This window comes from Sinocyclocheilus grahami, unplaced genomic scaffold, assembly GCF_001515645.1.
Source record: "Sinocyclocheilus grahami isolate Dianchi unplaced genomic scaffold, SAMN03320097.WGS_v1.1 scaffold1354.1, whole genome shotgun sequence".
Lineage (NCBI taxonomy): Eukaryota > Metazoa > Chordata > Actinopteri > Cypriniformes > Cyprinidae > Sinocyclocheilus > Sinocyclocheilus grahami.
In genome coordinates, this window is record NW_015506533.1 from 60,358 (window position 1) to 87,223 (window position 26,866).

General features: G+C 36.5%; 1 protein-coding gene across 11 annotated transcripts in view; it reads left to right on the forward strand.

The window, feature by feature from the left end:
- The window catches only part of LOC107569528 (nuclear factor 1 X-type-like), a 90,573-nt gene that overhangs the window by 52,084 nt on the left and 11,623 nt on the right, over positions 1–26,866 (forward strand). For 8 of the 11 annotated variants that reach the window (XM_016255640.1, XM_016255644.1, XM_016255638.1 and 5 more), the window contains 6 exons: positions 21,013–21,075; positions 21,697–21,771; positions 22,097–22,217; positions 22,353–22,388; positions 22,508–22,632; positions 24,398–24,478. In XM_016255640.1, the coding sequence (XP_016111126.1) occupies positions 21,013–21,075; positions 21,697–21,771; positions 22,097–22,217; positions 22,353–22,388; positions 22,508–22,632; positions 24,398–24,478 (501 nt within the window). The remainder of the gene's footprint in view (positions 1–21,012; positions 21,076–21,696; positions 21,772–22,096; positions 22,218–22,352; positions 22,389–22,507; positions 22,633–24,397; positions 24,479–26,866) is intronic. The other 3 variants (XM_016255647.1, XM_016255639.1, XM_016255648.1) reach the window with 1 other exon arrangement.

Below are 26,866 nucleotides of genomic sequence, written 5' to 3' on the forward strand. Positions count from 1 at the left end.
TGTTACATTTTGTTCCTTTGTGCAGTGGCTTTGAGTCTGTATTAAACATCAACAAGCTGAAAAAATAAAACCAAAGTTTTTTTTTTTTAGATAATGTAATCTTGTTCAAATAGATTTCATAAAATTGGTATCGAAAAAAGTATCGTTCAGGAACCAGTATCGAAGTCAAGGTATCGGTATCGATATCGAAAATCTTTGAACGATACCCAGCCCTAGTTCTACTGTATTTTGCCACTCGCGTCTGGTGTAGACATGGTGTTTAATGTCGTTGGTGAGGAGGAAAGCCTGTGTGTGTCCTATACCTTAGCGGACAGCATGAAACCCACAAAAAATAAATAAATTACAACGAGAGAATGCTATTACTCTCTATGCTATTTTTCAATGTTTCAAGTGATGCAGGTGTTTTTTTCCCTGTAGGTTTTTTAAATTAAAAAAGTATACATTTTTCATAATGTTTAGTGAAATTATTTGGTAGTCTGAGGTGGGATGGGGATTCGGGAAAGAGGGGCAGATTTTTTTTATAGGTTTAAAGGGGGGCGCGACCAAAAAAGTTTGAAAACCACTGCTCTAAAGTTAACAGTCAGTGTTTAAAAAGTGCAGTGCACATGTTTACATATGTTTATTACAGTGACTTTGAATTACCTAAAGTAGTGTGGTAAAGCAACAGATTTGTTTTTATATTTCTGCAATCTACTTTTAATTTGTGTGATTTGTTACTGACTTTCATATTAATGTTTACACCAGGCTTATTTAAACATAATTATTACATGCTTACAAGGTTGGAAGTTCAACAAATCAGTCAATGTACTGTGATTGTAGTTGTTAAATAAAAATGTAATTCATATCAATTTATGCATCACCTAATTTCATCGTAACATATAGGCCTGGCCTACAGAAAAGAACATTTATGTTTAATCTATCTAATAGTGTGTTGGTCATACTATACAATGATTTATAGCTTGTCTTTGTTGAATAATACAGAACATAAAGAGCTTTAAAAAAAATAATTGCATATTAAATCGCAATCGCAATATTGGTAAAAAAAATCGCAATTAGATTATTTTCCAAAATCGTTCAGCCCTAGTATGAAGTTCTCAAACTTTTTGATGCCACGATGTGACCAAAGGACCCCCTTTCTAAACTATATAGGCAGCGATGTATTTTATTTCATATTGGAAATATTAAAGATATTTTATATGGGAAATGTTATTGGAAAAATTACTTTCTATAATGTTGACGATATTGTTTCTTCCTACCCAGCATTACTGTTAGTTATAAAAGAGAAATGAAACATAAAAACTATTTTTGTCAATGGAATGAAATGTGTTTTCAGAAGTTTAATACACAGGGTTATTATTAATAATTCAAAATATCTCTTTCTCTCACACACCCTTTTTAATGTTTTGTTCTGTCTTTGTTCATTTATCATTGTGAGGAATATTGATTTGTTTAATTTCTTCAGGGACTCGTGTGTATTTTGGCTTGATGTAGAACATCCGTATCTCTATCTAGTCTCTGCGTTCTCTCTCGTTTTAATGTGTGTTTGTAATATGTTGCGGCTCAAATTGAAAACAGATTTCTCAAGGGCCTCCACTAGACAAGACCCCCCACCCCACCCCCACACACACACACTGCCATAATTGCACAGTGTGTCTCAGCTTAGTGCCAGTGGTTTGGCACTAGATTTAAGCTGCGTGTGTGTTTTAAAAGTGACAACATGCCCCCTGTTATTTTTTCTGTATATCCTCTCAATCCTCCCAAATGATAGACTCCACCACAATCACACAAACTGTGTGTATGTGTGTGTGTTGCGATTCGGTCTTACCTAACTGTGTTAGGATGTTATTTAGGTTGAGCTCCGATTGATTGAGATTTGAGTTATGTAGCTAAATCCTCCATTAAGGGACTAAACACCCTGTAACCTTTTGACCTCACGCGGACGTACACAATCTCACACCCATTTCAGAACCAGGACCCTGCAGACCCAGATCAGCAATCAAACATCAAAAATAACCTAAAAAATCACTGGTATGGCTGCAGGAGTGCTGATTTGAGCTGTGGTCCTGTAACGTGTCATCAGTAAAGATGCTTAGTGAGCCGTGAGAGATCAGTGAGATCAGTCAGGTGTGTGTGTGTGTGTGTGTGTCTGTTTATAAAAGTGTCAGTCAAGAATTGATTGTGGCTAGTGAAAAACAAGATGATTTAGGGGTTTTACAGGTGTAAAGACATGGATGTGAACACAAATTAAAAAAGCTTGATTGCACATGTTCTGAAATGTCAAACTGCATTTATACATGTGTTGTTGTGTTGCATTCCTAAAGTTGCCACAAGGGGCACGATAACGGTAGTGTAAATTCATTAGCACCATCTTTTATGGCTAGTTTGCTTTATGAAGTTATGAACATTTCATTAGATAACTAATTTGAGTACTGAGATTTGTTACTGCCATAATCATGCAAGAACACATTAGACACTTGCAATGTTTGCGTACTTGCGTGCAAATGTTCTATGTAAATTTTTAGCATTATTTTAGTACCGTTTCAGTTTAACTTCTATGTTTCAGAAAGGTATTATTAGTTATAAATTGTATTTTATTTCATGGCCACATTTCGATTTTATTTTATTTTCATTGAATTTTTATATATATATATATAAAGTAAAATACAAAAGCTAGAAGAAACGATTTCTTTAGACTCTGGAGTAGTCAGAGTTATTTTGTTCCATTTTTTGTGTTAAAACATTCATATTTTCAGTGCATGTCAGAATTAACCTGCGTGGCATACTATATCGCCATCTACAGGTGGGATCTGACCTGATGTCATGTAATGATGATGGTTGAAGAAAACAGATTTATTGTGTATTATTTTATTAGTTTTTAGTTGTTAGTCTAATTTAGTTTTAGTTTAATTTACTTCTGAATATGTTTTTAAGCTCATCATAGTTTTAGTATGCACTAATATGCCTAATGTGTATGAGTGAGTGATAAAGAGTGTTGCGGTGTGAGAAACAAGTGTGTGTGTGTGGTGGGGGGGACCATGAGACGTCTGTCTGCTGCTTTGTAAGAGTGTGTTCATCAAAGATGAAACATGAAAAGAAATGAAGGAGTGTGAGATTTGGACATGTTGAGAGACTTCTGTGGTCTTGCTATTGGCAGACAAATGTTTTCATTTGTCTACTCACACTGCAATAATATAACCATAACTAGAAAGAGAGAGAGAGTTGGCTGAAGAAGACATTAGATATGTGAGTTCCAGAGAACTGTCTATTCTCATCCTCCTGTATTCATTTATATTCATATGTGTGGGAACCTAAATTCAGAAAAAAGTGGGGGGAAAAATTCAGTATAGTAAGAAAAAAGTTAGAATTTTGAAATGTAAACTCAGAATACCTTGGTGGAAAGAAGCTTCCATATTAGTATTTAAGTTAGTAGTGTCATTACTTAGCTATTTATTTACTCCTCAATACCACATTGTTCTCAAAGAAAGATAGGCTCTAATGTTTTGGTTTGCCTCGCTACTCTCATGCCACTTTCAGTGAATGTTTCATTGAAGAGAAAGTATCATTAAGGCATGTCAGCCACAGGACTATGAGGCAGAACCCACATTAAAGTTATTCTCTAGCAGTAGTAAGCAAGTGTGACCAGTCTATTAAGGCAAGACACTCAAACACGGCTACAGGATCAGGGCACTGACACATAGACTGTGAAATATTTCTGTGTGTGTGTGTGATGGGTCATCAAAGAGTCTGGAGGAAGTGCATTATGAGGAGCTGTCTGCACAGACACATTCTCTTGCTCTCAATCACACACACACACACACACGTCACATTCAGGTCAGTGAGTATAGGGTTCCTGCTTCTTCTTGTCTCAAACAATGGAAGCTCTATTACTGCCCAGAAATATTTGGAGAGAGAGAGAGTTTATTCAAAAACTTGTGTGCTTACAGTATACACAGAACATACAAATAAACATTTCTACAACAATTTCTTCCTTGTTTCTTACTCACTAAATATATTTCCTCAGGCACCATAAACTGCCATTCAAAAGTTTGCAGTTGGGAAGATTTTTTAATGCTTTTGAAAGTCTCTTCTGCTCACCAAGGCTTCATTTATTTGATCAGAAATACAGTAAAACAGTGATATTGCAAAATATTATTACAATTTAAAATAGCTGTTTTCCATTTGATTATATTTAAAATTAAGTTTAATTTATTCCAGTGAAGCAAAGCTGAATTTTTAGCATCATTACTCCAGTCTTCAGTGTCACATGATCCTTCAGAAATCATTTTATCTTTAATATCAATATGCTTAGTATTTTTTGCAGAAACCATGATACATTTTCTTTCAGGGTTCTTTGATGAATACGTCCAAAGAACTTGTCTTTTTGAAAATCAAGTATATTTCTGTTAACGTCATGAATGTCTTTACTGTCAACTACTTTTGATCAGTTTAATGTGTCCTTGCTCAAAAGTATATATTTCTTTCAAAAAATAATCTTACTGACCTTAAATTTTAAATAAAAGCCGTGCCAATTAAAAAATGAAAATGCAAGCACTAGATTTAAAATAAGTGCCTCTTGATATGCAAGTTAAGTGTTAAGTGCCTAATATTTTCTTGTGGCCGTTGTACGTACCATATTTCAGCAAAGGCGATTTGCACCCTAAAGCGATTTTCCTAAAGAGATTAGCAGGCTTGCCATGTTCTATTGTAGATAGTTTATCTGCAAATAAAACAATTGCACTATTCACCCTAGAATCTGATTTGATGCGACTATGTGCAATAACACTCCTGGACGCAACACACACATGTAGTCTGCTGATTTCTGTGTCTACATGTGGGTGAGTTTGTAGTATTTAAAGCATATTTGTGTAATTTTCTCCATATATTTATCCCTTCTAGAGCTATAAGGCTCTTATACGCCGGTGGACTAGCATTTAGGAATAAGTTTCGTAATCACACGCACCTCCCCTCAAAGTGTGTTTTATAGCAGTGTGTCTGTGACTGCAGGGTATTACGATATTTTATAGCTAAACCTACAGCAGATCAACGGCTACAAGCCATAAAGTATTAGATTGAGTGACTGACTGTCTGCAGGGATAAAGCCCAAAAACACTCATAGATTCAGCCTGACCCCATATGCAGTGTGTCTGAGCAAAATGAAAGGGAGAATGGTGTAAAAGAAGTGGAAATCTGTGAGTTTTTGTCTGTCCCAGCCATCCCAGGGTCCCCAGAGACTCTTGAAACATTAGTGAGGTAAAGAGAAAGACGTGTAGGAGAAATTGAGTGCAATTCAGTACTAAATGTGTTAATGGGTCCCAGCTGCTCTGATCGGAGAACCAGAGAACTCAGAGTTTCGAGATTCCAGAACTCAGGGTCACTTTGTTCTAGAACTTTCTGTCCTTTTATTCAGCAGAGATGTCGAATGGAGTAATTAACTTGAAGAATGTAATTACCTCAACTCAAAGCTAATGAGAAAATTATGAATCCTTGCCGGCCAGCTAAACACATGCCAGAGCACATTTTCTAACAGTCCCGTACCTAAATCTAAAGTAACCTCACACTCCCAGACTACTCAAAATTTCAGCTTTTCCAAAATGATGGAATCTATCATTTTAACAAGTCATTCAGAGTCTAATAGTGGCTGTATTTACAGGAGTTGTTCAACCAAAACTCATCCTCATGTTGTTTCAGACCTGAACACAGTTGCTTTTTCAATGGAGAAATTTTAAATGTCATTTTGAATGAAACGGAATGATACTGAAAATTTAGCTTTGCGTCATAGGAATAAATTACAATTTAAAATATATTCAAATAAAAAAGTTATTTTAAATTGTAAAAATATTTAACAATATTATTGTATTTTTGATCAAATAAAAGCAGCCTTGCTGAGCAGAAGAGACTTCTTTCAAAAACATAAAAAAAATCTTACAGACTCTTACAGACACTTTTGAATGGTGGCGTCGCAATAAACGGACAAGGAAGGACACCCAACAATATGACAATAATAAGACGAGCCAATAAACAAGCTGGACACTTGACCATCACAACCTCTCCCGAGCCTCAGACAGACCCTGTGTTGCTCTCTGTCTCTCCATCTGATTTCACTTATCTGGCAGTTTCGGTCTGAAAGGATACTGATGGCCTAATAATCCCACTTTCCTGCAATTATCTCTTTTTTCCCCTCTCATTCCATCTTCAATCCCTCCCCCTCTCTCTCTGTCGACACCCCTGATGAAAAGGGGGAAGCGAGTGGGACGTTTTTCTGCAACAGCGAGTGTGACAGAATTCCTGTGCTCTCTGTGAGAATCTGCAGATGTCGGTGTGGCCGACAAAAATACTAGTCCATGAAAAGAACAGCGGATGGAAAAGGAGAGGAAGAAAACGAGGGAAAACCCAGCGTCTCGGCCGCAGGGTATGTGCGCTCGCTGCCAGTGAGGTGAAAACCACCCAACTAAAACAGAAAACTAAATCACTAAGCAAATGTTTAGATGTCTGAGCTGCATCTGGTGTTGCGAGCCGAAAGGTTGGACTGCTGCTACTAGTAGCTGAAAAGAAATCGAATCGCATAGATCAGATCAAATGAAGAAATACAACTGAACTCTGGCAGCATTAAACGAATAGTTAATCCAAAACAATGAAAGTTTTGTCATTATCTGCACCTTCATGTTGTTACAAATCTGTAAGCTATTAAAAGGAGATTTTTTTTAAATGTAGTTTATAGTGACCTCATCTGTAAAAAAGTATTCATTCATACATTGAAAAGCTTGAGGTCAGTACTATTTTTTTTAAATGTTTTTCAAAGAAGTCTCTTCTGCTCACCAAGGCTGCATTTATTTGACTAAAAATACAGTAAAAAGAGAAATATTGTGAAATATTATTACAATTTAAAATAGCTGTTTTCTATTTGAATAGATTGTAAAGTGTAATTTATTCATGTGATACAAAGCTGGATTTTCAGCATCCAGTCTCCAATATGCTGATTTAATGCTCAAGAAACATTTCTTAGTATTATCAATGTTGAAATGGCTGCTTAAATTTATTTATTTTTTTTTAAAACTGTGATGCATTTTTTTTTCTTCAGTTTTATTTGATGAATAGAAAGTTTAATTTAATACATCCTTGCTGAATTAGAGTATACATTTCTTTACAAAAAAAGTCCATACAGTCACAAAAGCTTTGAATCAAATTTTGATTGATTGTTTTGTATGTAAACAAAAACACTGAGACCTTTTTTTTTCAAACAATCCTAGACTTAGAGGTTTGGAATGACAATTCTTTTGAAACACTATGAAAAACATACAAATCTAAGTACAAAACCTACTAAAAGTAAACTACACGTTGCCTGCACTCTGTTTCTGATGATCGTTCTTCAGAAGTCGTCATGCTCTGGAAAGCGATGTGTAGTGATATATAGCACTGGCAGTGCATGACATCTGGGCTTGTAGGTGTTTCTGAGAGGCGGTCTGTCCTGCTCAACCCTGAGGGCTGCTAAGGGCGGGAATAGAGCCGGTTCATTTGAGGTTATTATGATTCGCTTTATGCCAGATGATAGACAGCACCTGCCTCCCAGCTGTGCTCTACTGGCCCGAGAGTCACAGAGTTGATGCATCTGTGGCCTGTTTCTGGACAGAGCAGATGTCTCCTCCTCTATTCCTCACATTAAACATGAACCTCACTTCCTGCTCGCTTCTGGGGGGAGAGGGAGAGGAAAACGCACAAATTATAAATAGAAAAATAAATATTCTGTGTCTCCTTACTATTGATGTGATGCAAATGGCTGAAATGAATGTGTTGGTCTTGACTCAATCCCAAATTCTGCTGCAAATCCCACCAGGTAAAACCCCTGGCATCAGCGTTCATTGTGCGATCACTTTGTCAGCTATCATGGGCTAGAATTTTTTTTTTTGCATCCAACACACACACATACTGGGAACTTTCGCGATTCACTCCCGCTTTTAAATATGGTTATCACACCAAAACTTTGCAGTGTGTACGTGGCTTTTGTTTCTAACTGCAGACTCCCTCTAATTCAGCCTCTCTCTCTCTCTCTCTTTCTCCCTCTTCCAACGTTTCCCCTTTTTTCCACATAAAGCTGTTTTTCATAAACTAGCCTGGAATAGCAGTCCCTGAGGCCGAGGCCTGAAACACTAGCTCTCTCTGAGCTTTTTCTCTCTGTGTGTGTGGAGGCTGAAACACTAGACTTTTCTGAGCTGCTGCCAAACAGATGCAGTCACTTGCAGTTCCACTAGAGAAACCTTCATGGCTCTTTCTCTCTCATTCTCTTTATTTCTCCGCATCTCGAACCCCCATTCTCACATCAGCCTTGTAGTGCCTCTGTTTGTGACAGATTTTCAAACAATAACAGTTTGCTGTTTTATGATCACTCTGCGGCTCGTAAATATCAGTCGCTCATGCAGAATGATCTTTGGACATTATTTGCGGTGTTTGCAATCTTCGTATCTTTCATCAAATTGCAATAATTTGCTCCTATTCAGAAAAGACCTAATGTTTAACCCCTTCCATCCCACCACTTTTCATGATCCAATCAGTTCTTAGGGATTTTTTGTTGTTAAATATAGTGATTCCATAATATTATAGTCATCATATTATAGTTTTTGTAAAGATCAGATTCAGAATGATGATCAAATCATAGATGGAGTCGATTGCTTCCATCAACACATCCAAAGCTTGTACAGTCCTATACCACTTTCAGGGTCGACATTTCATTCGGGAACGTTAGGCAGTTTGATTTACATGCTGTTTAATGCTTGATGATTGCATTATTTTACGTATGCATCAGCTTACATACGTGATTGCTTGTTTTTACTTCTTCGCTTTTTTGATCCAGACGTTCAATACTTTCAGAAGATGGGTAATGGCACCTCCTACCGTACACCAATGAAAACGTAAGAAAATAGCCAGAAAATACTGTCAATGGTGGGGAAAGTGTTAAGGAACATTGTCTGCAATATTGGCCTGCAGGTTATTAATCCTGGAAATTATTATTATTTTTATTTTTTATTTTGTCTTGCATTATGATTGGGGTTGCCAGATGTCAAGAGTTTAAATCTTAAATGCATGCATTTTCTTAGTGCTTTAATGAATCTTTCCAACCTGGCAACTGTGCAGTAATTCTGATGAAATGTTAAAAAAAAATTCTTAAATGTGAACAATCATTTTTAATAATTGCGATTTATAGTTTTGGAGGGAAATAATTGGTGATTATCAGTTTAACCAAAAAAATGGCAATGCCTGTGCAATCACCCAAATACATTCTAGCATTGTGGTACCATGCTTTGCACAGGTGAACACTACTCACATTCTCTTTAGGACAAAATTTAATTTAGCATGTAGGGCTCCTATGGCTCCATAGGCCTCCGCTGAAGCCTGGGACTGTCCTATTCCACGTTCCTCAGACCGGCTGCCTCGTGTCAGACAGCATCTGAGAAGAGAAGGTCCCGGATCAGATAAACAGCGAGAATCTAGACGGGACAAGCTCCTTATCTCATTTAATAAGATAAAAGCCAAACCGCACACACACACACACACACTGAGCTCAGGTCAGCACAGAACAGCTGGTCTTTAGACTCTGACCTGTGTCTGCACTTCTTCGTCGAGATGTTTGTTGTGTTTGTGTACATTTATGCTCAGATGTTTGCTTGTTTTTAGGACTACGGAGGATTTTGGGAAAAGCTTATTGGATCCTCTAATCATGTTCTGAGGTTATTTATTGCGGTAGCACTAAAGGATCATAGCGCTAAGCGCATAAACACACACATGCATGCATTTCGCCCCAGTTTCTAGTGGATAAACTCATGCGAGGCCTGTGTATGCATGTGTAAAAGTTTCTTCCCTTGTCCAGCTGTCACGATTGACAGTTCACTAACCCTCCGTAACCTCAGATGACTGTCCGACCCACTGCACCACACACACTCATGACATCATTGAGCATCTGTGTGCTCCAACTACACAATGCACAAAGAACAGCAAGGCAAGCAGCTCAGGGGGCGGGGTTTGGATCGGAACCCCCATATGCCATTGGCCCGTGCAGTCGGTTTCCAGCTCTGTGATTGGCTGGAAAAGGAACCCCTACCTTCCACATGCAAGCATGTTAGGTTTCTCGCTCTGTGACTGGAGGTCAAAGTGTATGTGTGTTCATGTATCAGCGTGTGTCTTCTGTCTGTTATTCTGTTTGTTCTTCTCCTCTATTAGTTGTCTGTTCGCTCTGTTCTCTTTGTCTAGATGTATGTTGTGTACTCCTCTCTTCTCTTCACTTTCCCTGGCAACAGATCCTGTCTGCCTTCCCCCTCCTGATTCTCTCTCCCGGCTTTTTTGGCAGAACCTTCTGTTCCCAGACCTCCTTCGGGCTCTTTCTCTTTCTATCACTTTCTTTCTCTTTCTGTGGCACAAAGTGGCGTTTTTATATCACATGATCAGTTCGGTGGATCTCTGTGGCACTGTCCAAAAAGATCTGTACATTTTTCTGACGATCAAGAGTGCTGGCCTGTGCAAAACTCACCGCTATGATGATAGGGTGTTGTTAGTATTGAAAAGTTTGGGCTCAGTAAGATTTTTTTTTAATTAATAGTTTTATTAATCAAGGATGCATTAAATTGATCAAAAGATCAGATAAATGCTGTTTTTTGCTTTTTATTCATTGATGAATCCTGAAAAAGTAGTTTATACAAAAATATTAAGCAACAACAGTTTTTAACATTTATAATAAAAAGAAATGTTTCTTGAGCAGCAAATCAGCATATTAGAATGATTTGTCAATGATCACTGAATAATAAAGTAATGATGCAGAAAATTCAGCATTACATCACAGGAATAAATTACATTTTACAATATATTCGAATTGAAAAGGTTATTTTTATTTTAATAGTATTTTACAGTATTTACTGTATTTTTGATCAAATAAATGCAGCCTTGGTGAGCAAAAGAAACTTCTTTCAAAAAGAAAAATAAATATAAATCTTACAGATTCTAGAATATTCAAATGCTAAGGGTATTTTGGTATTTTGACAATATGACTCAGGTCTGTCCTTCAGGTTTGAAGTGTAATGGTGTGTTCACAACAGACGCAAATGTAATTATTCTCGTGAGTAGATTACATACAAAGTCAACGCAAAGATGCGAATAGAGGTGAATTCGCGCCGGGCAACGCGAATGACGCGAAATGTGCGACGCGTTTGCCGCAAACGTACTATATTCGCCTCAATTGCGTCTTCCAAGCAATTTCAAAAATTTCAACTCGAGCGCAAAATTAGCATGACGCGTTCTCAGCAATCAGCGAAGAGCTTCTTGACACGTCCAGTTGAATCAGACAATGGAAGAGAGCATTATTGTAGCCGTCTGTTATTATATAGGTCTGGAGCATAGAAAACAATTAAAATCAGTTGTAGTGGTAGTTGCATTTTATTAGCATGGCTACAGAGATGCTGCTATCAATAATAAAAATAATAGTAATTTCAGTGTATATATACAGTAGTAAAATGTAACACATTAATGCAGGATCCTAACGTTACTCATCCTCCTCTGGAAGGTGCTGTGAACCCAGACACGTCGGCGTTTGGCTTTCCATCGTATTTGAGACTTTTTGACAACAGGTACAAAACAGCGATTGTAGTTATCTCCACCATGGTTGGTCACGTTATGTTTTTATTCGTGCAAGTGACATGAAAAACATCTTGCGAGTAATCTAAAGCGAGTGACGCAATGCGCATATTCGCTTTGCGTCTGAAGGGAACACACCATTATACTTAGGGGTAGGCATTTGTTCAAATCACGAACTTTGAGTGTGCAATACTAATAGCAAAGATTGACTCAGAAAGCAGCATTAAAACCAACCAAGATTTTTATGTACAAACTTGGAAGTTTATGATGCAAACTGTTATCATACACTACAAATAGTTGATAAATATGCTCTGAATGTTGTAATACAGGTTAAAATGCCAATGTGTGTGTGAGTGTGTTTTATACCTGGTATCCTGTGTAGCCCTTCACACAGTGAACAATTGTGAAGCCTGTTTAACAGTCGCATCCTGTCTAGGACACACACTCACACACATACACACAAATGGATGCACATCCTGCTCTATCTGGCCAGATTTAGCATTATATAGTAAGTCTGAGGAGCGTTATCAGCACAATTCTCTGTTTGCATTGCATAAGAGTGTGTTTATGACTATCATTTATTGGACTTGTGCTTGTACTGTGGGGAAAGACAACCACAGCGATCAAACCACAAGTGTCAACAAACTGTGTTTATTTTTATTGACACTGAAAGTTGATGTTTGTTGATGTGAAATTGCACACCTGTGACTGCCCTGAAATGGCCCAAATCGCATCACCTGCTGTCTCGAAAGCTCTAGGGCTTTTTGCTGTGGGTTTATATGACTGACTTCCTCACTTCCCCGAGGAGCCCCCTACTGGGCAGAATGAGAATAGACTTAAAAATCCTGTGATGGGTAAACCTCCCAAAATCATGTCCAGGTCAAAAACAGTGCAAAAGAAAATAATGCAAAATTGTATTTAGCATAAGGAAAGTTATGTCTTCTTTTTTGCATTATTGCAGGTTTTTACATAATTTCATAGAAATTAAGAATTCTCCTCCACTCAGTGGCTCAGTATTGTGTATATATATATTGCAAATAAATCTAATTTTCACCAGTCTAATGTCACAATAATCTATTGTTAGTATTGATATAAAATGAAGAAAGTATGATTTTGTTACAAACGTTTTTGGGTCTGTAAGATTTTTATTTGTTTTATTAAATAATACCTCCTGCCTCCAGTTTATTTGCTCAAATTTTTTTAATAACGATAATACTCCAAAATATTATTACAATTAAAAATAACTGTTTTCTATTTGAATATGTTTTAAAATATAATTTATTCCTGTGATGCAAAGCTGAATTTTCAGCATCATTACTCCAGTCTTCAGTGTCACATGAGCCTTCAGAAATCATTCTAATATGCTGATCTGATGCTTGAGAAACAGAAACAGTTTTGTGGAAACGTTTTTTCAGGATTCCTTTTTGAATATAAAGTTCAAAATAACAGCATTTATTTATTTTTGTAAAATTATCTGTTTACTGTCATTTTTTAAAATCAATTTACTGTATCCTTGCTGAGAAAAGAAGTATTATTAGTAGTAGAAGTAGTAAAAAAAAGAAAGAAAAAATACTGATCAAAACAGTTGGAGAGTGTGTAATTGACTTTATGCAAACATTTTTCTTTCATTCATTTTCTTTCCTTGATTTTTTTTTCTTAGTTTAAAAAAAAAGAATGCAAAAGAAAGAGTAAAATAGAACAAAATAGTGCAAAATGTACTGGAATCTTTATTTTCTCATTTCAATTTTTTTAACAAATTATTATCTATCTCTAGGTGATTATTTTCACTTCTGTAGTAGGGATGTTCATTTTAACTGGTTAACCGTTAACCGACCGTAAGAATTTTGCCCGATTAATACAATCAGTTACACGGTTTAAAAAGTCATTTATTTATTTAGTTTTTCAGTAATTTATCAAAATATTTAAAAAGGTTTGCTGCATGGTTAAAATACGCTACGAGTATAATTTTGTTTTGTTTTTTAGAGGAAAAAAAACACAAGTCGCGTATAAGTCGAGTTTTATTATTTCATTCCGAAATAGGCCTAATGCCGACGTGAAATGTTTACAAACATTATAATAAACACTGTAAACATAGCTAGGCTATTTTAGTTCCCCTCACTCCTCAACAAATCCGTTCAAATAACAGTATTTAGAAAAGAACAAGAATTAAAGAAGCTAAAGCAATATAAACGACAAGCCAAAACAAATACATTTAGGCTAAAACGAAACTGAAACCAACGTTGGGTCTCTCATTCCACACAAAATCAAATGTTTCCGTATTTGCGATCTATTTGAATGCCAAAAAATTATTTATTATGTAGCCTACTTCACTCGCGTTCCAATTAGGGATGTGTGCGACAACTAATTTGACTGACGTTTAAACGAAAGTTTTGTATCCGACTAGTCGACTAGTCTAAAAGCAAGAAACCCCCTAAAGAAATGTTTCTGTATTTGCGATCTATTTGAATGCCAAAAAATTATTTATTATGTAGCCTACTTCACTCGCGTTCCAATTAGGGATGTGTGCGACAACTAATTTGACTGACGTTTAAACGAAAGTTTTGTATCCGACTAGTCGACTAGTCTAAAAGCAAGAAACCCCCTAAAGATGGTTAGAAAAAAAACCTCTGTGCGTGCGTGTAGCATATATAATAGCCTATATTTGAAATACTTAATCTATGAATCACACTGTCAAATCCCTCAATGAATTGCGCTTACTGCACACTTGCCTCGCGTTATCATCATTTCATTTTAGGCGGTCGTTAAAAAGAAATAAAAGAAGAGTATACACTCAATGTCGGCCAAAGCATAGCTTATTTATTCAAATCAGCTGGGGAAATGCAGAACAATGGAATATCAATCAATAGCCTGACAGAAATCATATAGCGTTAGCCAACATATTAAAACAAGTCAAAAACAATAGGAAGGTTTATCAAGAAATAGCATTAAAATGGCTTTTAAAAACATACTTCGTGTAGGCTATATCGTCTAAAAACAAAATACAACAATGCCCATTTTACTTACTCAGACCATGCCTTGTTTGTTCAGTGAAATTATCAACGTGGTCTGGTGAAAGACGGGACCTGAGGTGATTAACAATAAAATTCCTGCATTTTAAAAAACACGCTCGGCAGGAACTGAAGTCGCAGGCACGCAGAGATAACGAAAAGCAAGCGGCCCGTCACAAATTCAAATGCAGCCCACCGTGCTGAACACAATTTAAAAAAAGTACTTTCAGTTTTACAATTCATTTGAGTTTTTACATTAATTTAAAAATTTAATAAATAAATATAAGCTATAGCCTAATGTTTTTATGTAAAATAATTTAGTTTTTTATATATTATTTTCAGACATGAGCAGTACTCACATAGCCTAATTAACGTTATGCATTTAAAGTAATGACCAAGCGGCCAGCAGCAGACAGTGAGCATATGCTTGATCAATTTAGCCTTCTCAAATCATCAGGACTTGACTAAAATATAAATAATCTATAGTTATAAAACAGTTCAAGCATATAACAATGTTTAAATGTTAAACCTAGATAAATGTGCGCTGTATCCAATAGTTTGCGCAGAGAGTGGAAGCTGAAGCGCGCTTTGCAGGACTTAGAGATGCCAGCGCGATCACTTGCATTTGTTTTCAGTGGATACGCCGTCATTTTTGCTCATAAAGGTAAGAGTAATACATCATTCGTAACTGTAAAGGGTCTACTTTTATTTGTGTGCACTCACAATATCAACAAAACGTGCTTTTATAAAATAAAGAAATCAAACATGATGCGCTTTCTGCCGTATCGTCTTGAACAAGAGCGCTTCACAAATATGAACCGAAACTCAGCAAATACATGCGTCACAGACGTGATAAATATATCTATAGAAAGCTTTAAATTACTACTTAACAAAAACAAAAACTCTTTCATTATGATCATAATTCGTAAAGATGCACTTCTCTCTAAAGGCGCGTCTAATGAAGAGATGGCGAGTCAGGATCGACAACTTCATCCTTGCGACACCGACTCAGAAAACACTAGTTTATTAGTAAATAATTCAAATATCTCCTTACTGTTTCCCCCTGACGCATTTATGGTAATTACTTTTGCAGATGCTTTGTGGCAAGCTTAAGCCTATTGCGTGCATTTGAACGCTGGACACTAAACACCGTCGAGCTGCTCTTGACAGTCTAGGCAGCACGGTCTCGTGTTGTTTCCACCAGCGCGGCAATATTTTTTCATCACTAATTGATAGATGTCTAAAATATAAAAATAAGGAGAAGCCTAAAACAAGTCCGAGGCCCTGCCCGCATCTGAACTATGATGTTAAAATTGTCCCGAAGCCCAGCCCGAGGGGCGTAAAAAAGTCGGGGCCCGTGGGGCCCGTGCTGAAATGCAGGGCTCTAGCTCTGATCTAGCACACAGAAAATGATTTGACTGAAAATTTATCAGAAGAGATGAAAGAAAGATAGTGGTCATCTATGCAATTCGGAAAAAGAGGCGGCTTTTCTGCATTAGGTATGTTTTATTTTTTATTTTTTATTTTTTTTTACTCTTTGTACAGCAGTTATTGTTCATTCTAAATAAAAAATTTTTATGTAGAATATGTGTTACGTAAATACATCAACATATATGTTGAACATATAAACATATATGTAGAACATATAAAAAAGTGCTCGTGGCTCGTCTGCCAGTGGGCGCCCTCCCACGCATAAAAGTGAAACTCCGCCTATGATTGTGCTGTTACTCCTTTCGAGCCGAAGTTCACAAAACAAAACTTTTCCGTTTCCTTCTAATTCAAAATAATCCCACGCTTTCTCGTCTTTCGCATGGTCATCTTTGAACTCGCCGCAACTGACACGAAGAAAATGCATGTGAGGTCTAAAGGTTAAAATGTAGTTTCCGCCCAGATAAACTTTTTAAAATAATGTATTATTTTTCAAACGTTTTATTTTAACTTGTTATTTAAAATGTTTTAAATGCAATGTTAAAATGACGGTAATTTGAATGATAAAATCAAGTTTTTTTTTTTTTTTGTCGTGTAATCGACTATTGTTTTCAGTGTCGACTAGTAGGAGCTGTACCGTTTAGTCGACTAGTCGACTAGACCCGCACGTCCCTAGTTCCAATATTCACGTAAAACAAAATGTTTTGCATAACGTCCCGGCGGTACGGTTAATAACACTTCACGGCACAGATTTGACTACATATTTAAACTGAGCAGTGTGTTTCTCCCCATATGTTTGACTGACTGTATTTTGTTATTATAATGAACAGGCTGCATTGTCAAGGTATTGTTTGCCATTATTTGTGTACGTTCGCAATGAAAAAAAATCTTTGTGGTTTTGTAAAATAAGCCTAAAGAAAAATAGGATGCCGCCTTCTGCCGTCTGTTTCCTTTTTGCGCAGCACAAAAACTCTGAACTGAAACTCTGCATACTAGGCTACTTGTTGCACAGTTTTTCTTTCATTTTCTTAATTTATTATTTAACTAAATATATATTTCTCTTATAGGCCTATTTATTCGTTATTATATATATATATATATATATATATATATATATATATATATTTATTTTATTATTATTTTTTTTTCATAAATTATAAAGATTTTGCTCATTTATTCAGAAAATATTTAGCCTTTTTAAACTTTTAACCTGCAAGGTATTTTATGAAATGTGTTGTATTTTATCTGTAAATACAATTGAACATAGTACTATTTTATATCATTTGCATTTATCTCTATTAAAAATGTAGAGAAACTACATGAGGAAGACTCCAAGAGAAAAGATTGAAGTACATTTTGTGTCATGTTTGTCTAGGTTTTTCTTGATTTCATTTCAGGTATAGTATCTAGCCATCCCCGGGAAGCAAATGTTAGTATTTTCAACGGGACGCAGACACTTATCCTTTCTAATTTAATTCAATTCTAATTTTAAATAATCTTGTCGGTTAACGGTTAATAATTGGTTAACGAGCGTCGATTGTCTGTTAGGAAAAATAACCGAAATGAACATAACATCCCTATTCTGTAGTGATTTGAGTTACACAGTAATTATTATTCCAACTTCTTTTTCTTTCTTTCGTTCTTTCTTTCTTTCTTTCTTTGTGGACGAGGGTCCTCCTGGGGTTCCTTTGAGATTTGATGTGCCCATCTAATCAAAAGCCTGTAAAGAGCCCAAATCGCGTCGTCTTTAGCCAGGGTGTCGCACGCTGGTGTGAGTGTGTGTTAAAGCTATTTATGTCAGCACACTGATGGAGACGCTTGGATTTATGTGTGAAAGATGCATCTTTATTTTTTCTGCTCTCTTCTCTTGTCTCTCTGCCTGTGCATGTGTCTCTCTCCATTCTCTGTGTGTGTGTGTGTGTGTGTGTGTGTGTTGGCACACTCTGGCTGCAGACGGGCACACAGATGGGTGACAGGCTGTGCCGAAACCGCTCTCACACACCTGCTCCTTCATACACAGACTTACACATGCATACATAGAAAAATGTACAAACAAATGCACATTGAAAAACAGCTTGCTTTTAATGAAATAACCTCACAGATGAGTTTACGTTCGCTGAGCTGCTCCCCAAAGCTCTTCATGTGTAAGTGCAGACAGATGTTTGTCTCGGCTGACTGTAACTCTCGAGGATCCGTAACAGCGCAGTACCGCACGTATACGAATGTCCTCCAGCTATGAGATATTTCTCATCATCGTGACACTGAGCTCAGGATGAGAAATAAATAATTAGAGCCGAAAGAAAGCCGGAGAATGATGACTATTGGCTGATAAATGAGTGCGGAGAGCCGCGGAGTGAGAAGGCAGAGGGGATTAGGGCGCTTTGGAACACTTTAAGAGCATTATGGATTAAAAAAAGGTCAGAATGTTTAGCAACATAATGCTAAACCTCTTAAGCGAAACCCAACTGCATGCTGATAAACGGGGACGGAGGGAGGGGGCGATGAAAAAGAGGCTGTATGGGGTTTAACATCTGTTTGGGTCAGAAAAAGAGTGTTTGAAAGATGCAGAGAGATCCGTTTTATAGGCACAAGCATACACGCACCTAAAGTCATTATACATTATAATAATAAGAACGTGTATGGACATCTACTCGCTCATAATCATTAAACTTGATGCAACGTGCACCAAATTTAATTTGACAGCTGCAGCGGATGGAAAGACTGTGAGTGAATAAAATTGTTGAGAAGAACATAATTTTAAAAGAAAAGAACACTACTCCTCACACAAAGCTGTCATTATGATTTGAGAAGAGTTATGATTTAAATGGCCCACTTTTATAAAATTAATAAGCAGCTCATTTAGAAAAAAATATTTTCAAATAAAAAATACATAAGATGGGAAGTCAAAGAGATGACATGCTTAGACTGACATGAGAGTGAGTAAATAATGTTCACTGTAGTTCGCCGTTTTTGGGTGACACTGAAGTCTCACCTTCTAAAGGTTATTCTGTCTGTGAAAATGAAAAATTCTCATGTCGCTCTAAACAAGTAACTTTTTCTATGGAACAAAATGTCTATGAAATGAAAATGCATGAGAATAACTGCCTATGAAATTTAGTAGCACATTTGCTTGTTTTACATTACTGTTCAAAATGTAAGTTCTATTCTATTGTATTCTATTCTATTCTATTCAACTTTATTTGTATAGAGCTTTTCACGAAGTTTCTACAGTATATTTAGTAGTTTATATTCTATTCTATTCTAAAAGCATATCAAGATAACATTTTACCTAAAATAACAGAAACAAAAATTAAAAATTTTTGCAAAAAGAAAATTATACACACAGTGGGGTCAATAATTATTTTTTAAAAGAAATGAATACTTTTATTAAGAAGTAATAATTTGACAAAAGATTTCCATTTCAAATAAATGCTGTTCTTTTGAACTTTCTATTTTTCAGAGAATCCTGAATTTTTTTTAATCACATAATCAAATGTATTATGTAATAATGTTTTCAACATTGATAATAATCAGAAATGTTTCTTGAGCAAATCATCATATTAGAATGATTTCTGAAGGATCATGTGACACTGAAGACTGGAGTAATGATGCTGAAAATTCAGCTTTGGTCACAGGAATAAATTACATTTTAAAATGTTCAAATAGAAAAAAAGTTATTTTTATTTGTAATAATAAAGTAAGGTTGGGGGTTTTAATGACCTAACACATTACAGAAGTAGTTAAAATAGTATTTTCCCCTTTTGGTTGTCTTTTCTCACCTACTAGAGCACACTTGGAGAGTCAGGACTGGTAGCGATGCCCCTTCAGAAACAATAGGAGCATGAAGCTGCTCTAGATGAACAATACATATAGTATGAATATGTTTTTGGTAATTTGTGTGTTGGTGAAATCAGTTACAGTGTTTACAGTCTGCACCAATCTGTGTATGTATATGTAACTTTTGACACTGCCATTTATATGTGATCAAAAGATCACAAAGTTCACAAGTTCTGTCATTATTTGCTTACAAACATGTACAACTTTCTTCCCTACATGGAACACAAAAGGTGAAATTTTGAAGAACATCCCAGCTGCTCTTTTTTTTAAATATTGATAATTGAAAATGACAAATATTTGATGCTTTTGAAAGAGTAACACCAGCCTGGGCTTCTTTCGAATTCAAATGGTAGCTGTTGCTCATCTCGCGGAAAATCTCCAACACTCATTGAGACTGAATGACTTATGGACTCTTTGTGGCAGCGCTTTTACTCTCAGTCTGAGCATCGGTGAGCTCAAACAGGACTTGGGATGCTGTATGCCATGTGAAACACAACCTACTGTACACATTTTCCAGCCTTGTTCATGGGTTTAGGCCTATGTTTATGTGTGTGTGTGTGTGTGTGTGTGTGTGTGTGTGTCATCAGCTAGCAGGAATGTGTGTGCACCGCCAATACTAAGATGGCTGCCAAAGACTAAAATGGCTGCCAGGACTCCAGAAAAAGAGAAAGAGAAAGCAAGAGAGAGAGAGAGAGATGGAGACAACACGCTAAATGTAGAGAAAAAAGAAACCGTCTTGCTCTTTCTCCTCTGTTCAGACTGCTGTTCTTTTGTTTGTGCGAGTGTATTTGTCCTAATCTCTACACACTCTATCAAATCATGCTGGCATGAGCCAGTGTGTTCCCTTATCACCTACAGCCGCCCGATAAACACCTCCACAAACACACATGCACACGCAGCCTGCCATAAACTGTGCTGATAACGCACACTTTCATGCATATGTACTCAGACACTCGTTTCTCATTCTCTCTCTCTCTCGTGTTCACACGGCTCGACAATATCTGCTCGCAGTGTTGTTGTATCCAAGTGCCTAAACATCACTGAACAATCCAATTCCAACAGTAGTAATTGAAAAAGAGCCGTTTTCTGCCATTTATATGCATCTTTTCTCTGTTTCTCAATGCAGAATCTGGGCAATCAGACAATTCCAATCAACAAGGAGAGTCGGACATCAAACCCCCACCAAACGGTGAGAAATAGCACACGGACTTATACACTGTAATACCATGCAAAAGTTCAAAGTCTGTAAGATGTTTTTAAAAAATAATATTACAATTAAAAATAAATGTTTTCTGTTTGTATGTATTTTCAAATGTAATTTATTCCTGTGATGCAAAGCTGAATTTTCAGCATCATTACTCCAGTCTTCAGTGTCACATGATCCTTCAGAAATCAGTTTAATATGCTGATTTGCTGTTCAAGAAACATTTCTTATTATTATCAATGTTGAAAACATTATTCTTTAATGAATAGGAAGTTCAGAAAGAACAGCATATTATTTTAAGTAGAATTCTTTTGTAATATTATACGTTTTTTCTGTCATTTTTGATTAATTTAATGCATCCATGGTGAATATTAATTTCTTTTTAAAAAAGAAAAAGAAAAATCTTACTGACCTCCTACTTGAGTACAGCAATCACACAAGCAAGGGTTTTAGACTACAATTAACTGTCTGAAACACAAGATACTTGTTATGATTGTCTTTGTATAAATTACGCGTTCGATTTTGATGCTGGGTGCATGTGGTACTGGTCTCTTATCACAGAGCCCAGATATCAGTTGGGTGAGGAATGTGAATTTGTTTCTGCAGGACATCTGAGTTTTCAGGACTGCTTTGTGACTTCAGGGGTGTGGAACGTAGCCGAGCTGGTACGAGTGTCTCAGAGTAAGTACTGTAACACATGCTAGTGTTTTCTTAAATGAACAGCACACTGCAAAAAAACAAAAAAAAAAACAAAAAAAAATGTTTTTGCTTTGCCCAATTAATGATCAAATCGCTTAATTGTTGAATTCTTATTAATGAATCAGTGGAACAGGTTGGTAAAAAGACTAAATCAAACAGAGGACTCACCCGCTCACTGAAGTTATTATGGCTGACTCAAATTGCTAATTTGATATTCTGATTTGTTAGGTTACTGTTTCTTAATCAGTCTAAGAGTTTCGTAGTTTTTTCCGAAGTTCAAACTTCAACATGTTTGTCTCTTCCGCAGCCCCTGTTGCAACAGCATCAGGTCCTAATTTCTCTCTTGCGGATCTGGAAAGTCCCGGTTACTACAATATCAACCAAGTAGCACTCAGCAGACGTTCACTTGCCTCTCCTCCATCCACAAGGTGAACACACATACACCCATAGCCTGCTCTTCATGCCTGTTTCAGTCTCTCTTCAGTGGAAATTTGATCTGTCTTGCTCTCCTTTTTGTCCTTCCTTCTGTTTCCCCTTTGTCTGTTGTTCTTCTTGCTCTGTAGGTCTGAGGTGGAGCTGTACGCCAGTCTTCCTCGGAGGTCTGTCACAATCTTCTGTATTTCTGCACTTTTTCTGTTTTTCTCTCTATCTGTCTACAGGAATCTGTCACAGGGATATTGATTAACCCCTGTCTTGGTCTCTCTGTCTCTCTCTGTAGCTCTAATAAGCGTAAGTCTATAGATGACAGTGAGATGGAGAGTCCTGTCGATGACGTGTTCTACAGTCGTTCTCCAGCCGGCACCAGCTCCCAGTCCAGCGGCTGGCCGAATGATGTCGATGCAGGTGAGCATCACATGTACATATGAATGTGCCTTTTACACTGAAATGGTGCTGATACCGGAGTCTGGTCTCGGCTGTGGGATCTGTGATACTGTAGCAGTCATCTTAAAAAAACAGCCTACATTTCTACTGACCTGAGAGCCGATCAAAGACATAAATGACTATGGTACAACATAAAATATCCATAAACATATGGTGTTCAAAACAGGGTCCCAACGACTGCTTAAAGGAATTGTTCACCCAAAATTTAAAATGTACTTACCCTCAGGCCATCCAAGAGATATATGAGTTTATTTCTTCACTGGAACAGATTTGGAGAAATGTAGCATTACATCACTTGCTCAGCAATGGATCCTCTGCAGTGAATGGGTGCCGTCAGAATGAGAGTCCAAACAGCTGATAAAAACATCACAATAATCCACGCCACTCCAGTCCATCAATTAACATCTTATGAAGGGAAAAGCATGTTTGTTGGAAAGAAATCCATCATTAATGTGTTTTAAACCACTCCTTCTGACCAAAATTTGAGTCCGTAATTGGATGAGCTGAGTGAATTTTCAACAACTTTTCATTTTTGGGTGAACTATTCCTTTAAAAAGTCTTAAAATGTCCTAAATTTAGTTTTATCAAAATTAAGGCCACAAAAGTCTTAAATGATATAGCAGGAGTCATTTAAGAGGTCTTAAATTTGGGGAATTGAACTATTAAACTGCAAGTTCAAAGTCAAATCTTGGCACTGTTGTGCATTCTGCAGGATTGTGGTTACAGGGCAGTTTGCAATCAATGAATACCACATACTTATGCCAATAGATTGTTTATGATCTACTGTTGATGAGTTATGACAATGTTTACTTTATTTTGCTTATAATATGTTGTAGATGAAATAGTAGCTGGAATTAGCAAATCATAGACATTTCAAAATAAGAATGTATTTCAAATCCTGCATTATGGATGTAACCCTTTTTTAATTCAATGTAACCTTTTGTAGCTTCTTTATAGGCCATCCCGTCACAGGACGGAAAGACTAAGAACAGGTTTCTAAAGACTTAAATTTGATTTTAAAAACCATGCAAGAAGTGTTATTGGAACCAAATGTCATTCAATAAATGAAATATAACATGGAAAAAAATATGCAGTAAATTAGGGCTGCACGATAAATCGCATGCGATTGTCATGCGCATCTCTTCAGTAAAGCCGGTTCTGTGATTAGTAGTAAATCTCCAGCACCGTGCTTTCAGATGGAGCGGCATTTAATACACAGAGCCATATTAAACTGACAAGCTACACAATAATGCGTTCATAATAGAAGGCGATTCATCTGCGATTATGAACGTGATATTGCGTAGCTTGTCAGTGATCTATGGCTCTGTGTATGAAATGCCACTCCATCTGAAAGCATGTGATGGGGATTTACTGCTAATCACAGAACCGGCTTTACTGACGAGATGCGCATGACAATCGCATGCGATTTATCGTGCAGCACTAATACAGTTCTATGATCCCAATTAATTATTCTGTAATAGGAGAGATATTGGCATGGCAGGCACTGATGCTAGTGGTTTCTGATATAAGACCATCGAGAAGCCTGTTTAAGGTGTCTAAAATTTAAACTGAAATCTTTCTTCAGTAGAAATGTGTTGATTGGGGCCAGACTGGGTATCAGTTTCATATCAGTGCAAAAGGGATAAATGGCACTATGTTCATGATCTCAACACAATGTTTTCACCCTCTTCCTCTCTCCTCTCATGTTAATAATTCCCTTCTCCAGTTGCAGTGCAGCACCATTTGACGAGTGTTCAAGAGAGGAAGATAAAACATGAAAATGATGGTGTGCAGTTTCCTTACCATGGTTAGAATACATACTACACACACTTACACATGTGCACAAGTAGTGGGAGTAGACAGGTTAGTGTCAGGTCAGTAGGACATCAGATGTTGACTGTGTTGCTTGTTTAGTCTGTTTTTCACCCACATTATTGATAACCTTTTTTGTTTAACGTCATTAAAGTTATTTTTAATGATAATTCTCAGTATTATTCATTATAATATGAAAGGATTAGTGTCAACAATGGGTGCTTTTGCCTTTGGCATTATGTTAGACACTAAACTAAATGATCGCTGTGGTCACAATCAGCTAGTAGTGTTAGAAGAGCCCAGATGGGACAGCCAAAGTCAAAAGCAACATACACGCAAACAAACACTGAGAAAATGCACTACACAGGTGCACCTTCTGTCCACGCATTAGCCAGACACACACATATACACATATACACACTCTCAGTCTGTGTTCTGGTCCCAGATGGCGCTTCCGTGTATCTACAGTAGTGGGAGACATCTGCTCTGCATTTGTGTGTGAATGTCATAATCAGAATGCAATGCTTTTCATTTCAAACCTTTTGAACATTTTTAAGAAAAGGGCTTTTTAAGTGGTTCATTTTTTTTTCCTTATGTATATTTATGCAGAGGTTTCCAGCACCAGAAGTATCATTTTGTTTTGCACAATCATTTTTTCCTGCCTTCCTCTGACCCTTACACTGTTAACCAGTGGGTTATACATAATCCAGTTTACAGTTAATATACAGTTTATATCATAAACTACTGTTCAAAATCAATTTTATTTTCTACAGAAATAAATAGTTTTATTCAGCAAGGATGCATTAAATGGACCAAAAAGCGACAGTAAAGACATTTATAATGTTACAAAAGATTTCCATTTCAAATAAATGCTGTTCTTTTGAAGTTTTCCACATTGATTATGATAAATGGTTTGTGAGCAGCCAATCGGCATATAATGATTTCTGAAGAATCCTGTGACTCTGAAGACTGGAGTAATGATGCTGAAAATTTAGCTTTAGCCACAGGAATAAATTACATTGTAAAATATATTCAAATAGAAAACAGTTAAATTTCAATTGTAATAATAGTTCACAATATTACTGTTTTTACTGTATTTTTGATCAAATAAATGCAGCCTTGGTAAGTGTAAGAGACTTCTTTCTAAAACATCGAATTAATTAATAAATGGAAATTTAAGTGCACTATTAATTTCAAACATGCCAGATGTTGTCAGAGGGTCCCAAACATATATGTACAGTAAATAAAGCTTAAAAATGAACTAGCTGGCATTCATAGAAGTTTTCATAAATGTTTTGCACTGAGAATCTTTGAATATATTATTTTTATAGTACATCAAATTCTTATTTCAAAAGAAGCAGGAGGCGAGAGTGTGTTATGTGCATGTGTACACATTTTGTGATAAATATACATATACAGACTTAACACTTTCACATGCATTTGCACACTCCCACACACACGGGTGTTCTCTCTGGCACACACACGCATACACACATGCGAGAACAAATGCACTCGAAAGTGAACTGAGAAAGGGGAATTAAGCTGAAATGGGATTTAATGCCTTGTAATGTAGAGAGGAAAAAATAGCATCAAACTGAAGTGAAGTTTAAGCATGTGTGTGTATGAGTAACACTGAGCAATGGGGGCCAGGAGGACTCTGGTTATCTTCCAATTATGAGCCATCCCTGCTCTGTTATCACTTTCTCCTGCAATTTCTCACCTTTTCATGTTATTTTCATCTCTCTTTCATCTTTCTGGTGATGGATTGAACCAGTTGAGGTGTTGCTAATTTAATAGTTAAGGAACACTTACAGAAGACTACGGTTGGGTGGTATGACGCTATATAATGCACATTTTGCGACGGTAGAAATGTGTCAACGTTTGAACAGCTTCAGGCTATTTGTGAACAGGACTGCTTTACGTTATTTACGCATTAAGGGCGGCAAAGGAACGTGGAGGAATGTGAAAATACAAATCAGAACGTGACCTAAACAAGTCCAGACGCGGAATAACTTGTTTTTTAAAGGCTGAGTTTAGTTGTATACGCTTGGCAAGCAATGTCGCAACTTGTTCACAGGTGTGTGAATATCGGATATTTTGCAATGTGGTTCATCCAATCAGATTTTAGAGTCAGAACTATCAGTTTGATCATATTAATTACACTGTTTTCAGAGTGTTTTGTAATGTGAAGCTGTTTTTGCACTGATAAAACTTTTTTTAAATGAAAAATCTTTGAGTCATTATTATAAAATCATTATGTTATTAGGTATTACTTTAAATATTGAAAATATTAGAACTTGTAGAACTCAAGTTCCAAATTAATATGGAAAATAATAAAATATTTTGAAGTATCTTTTGTTTTATTTACTAGATTATTCGAAAA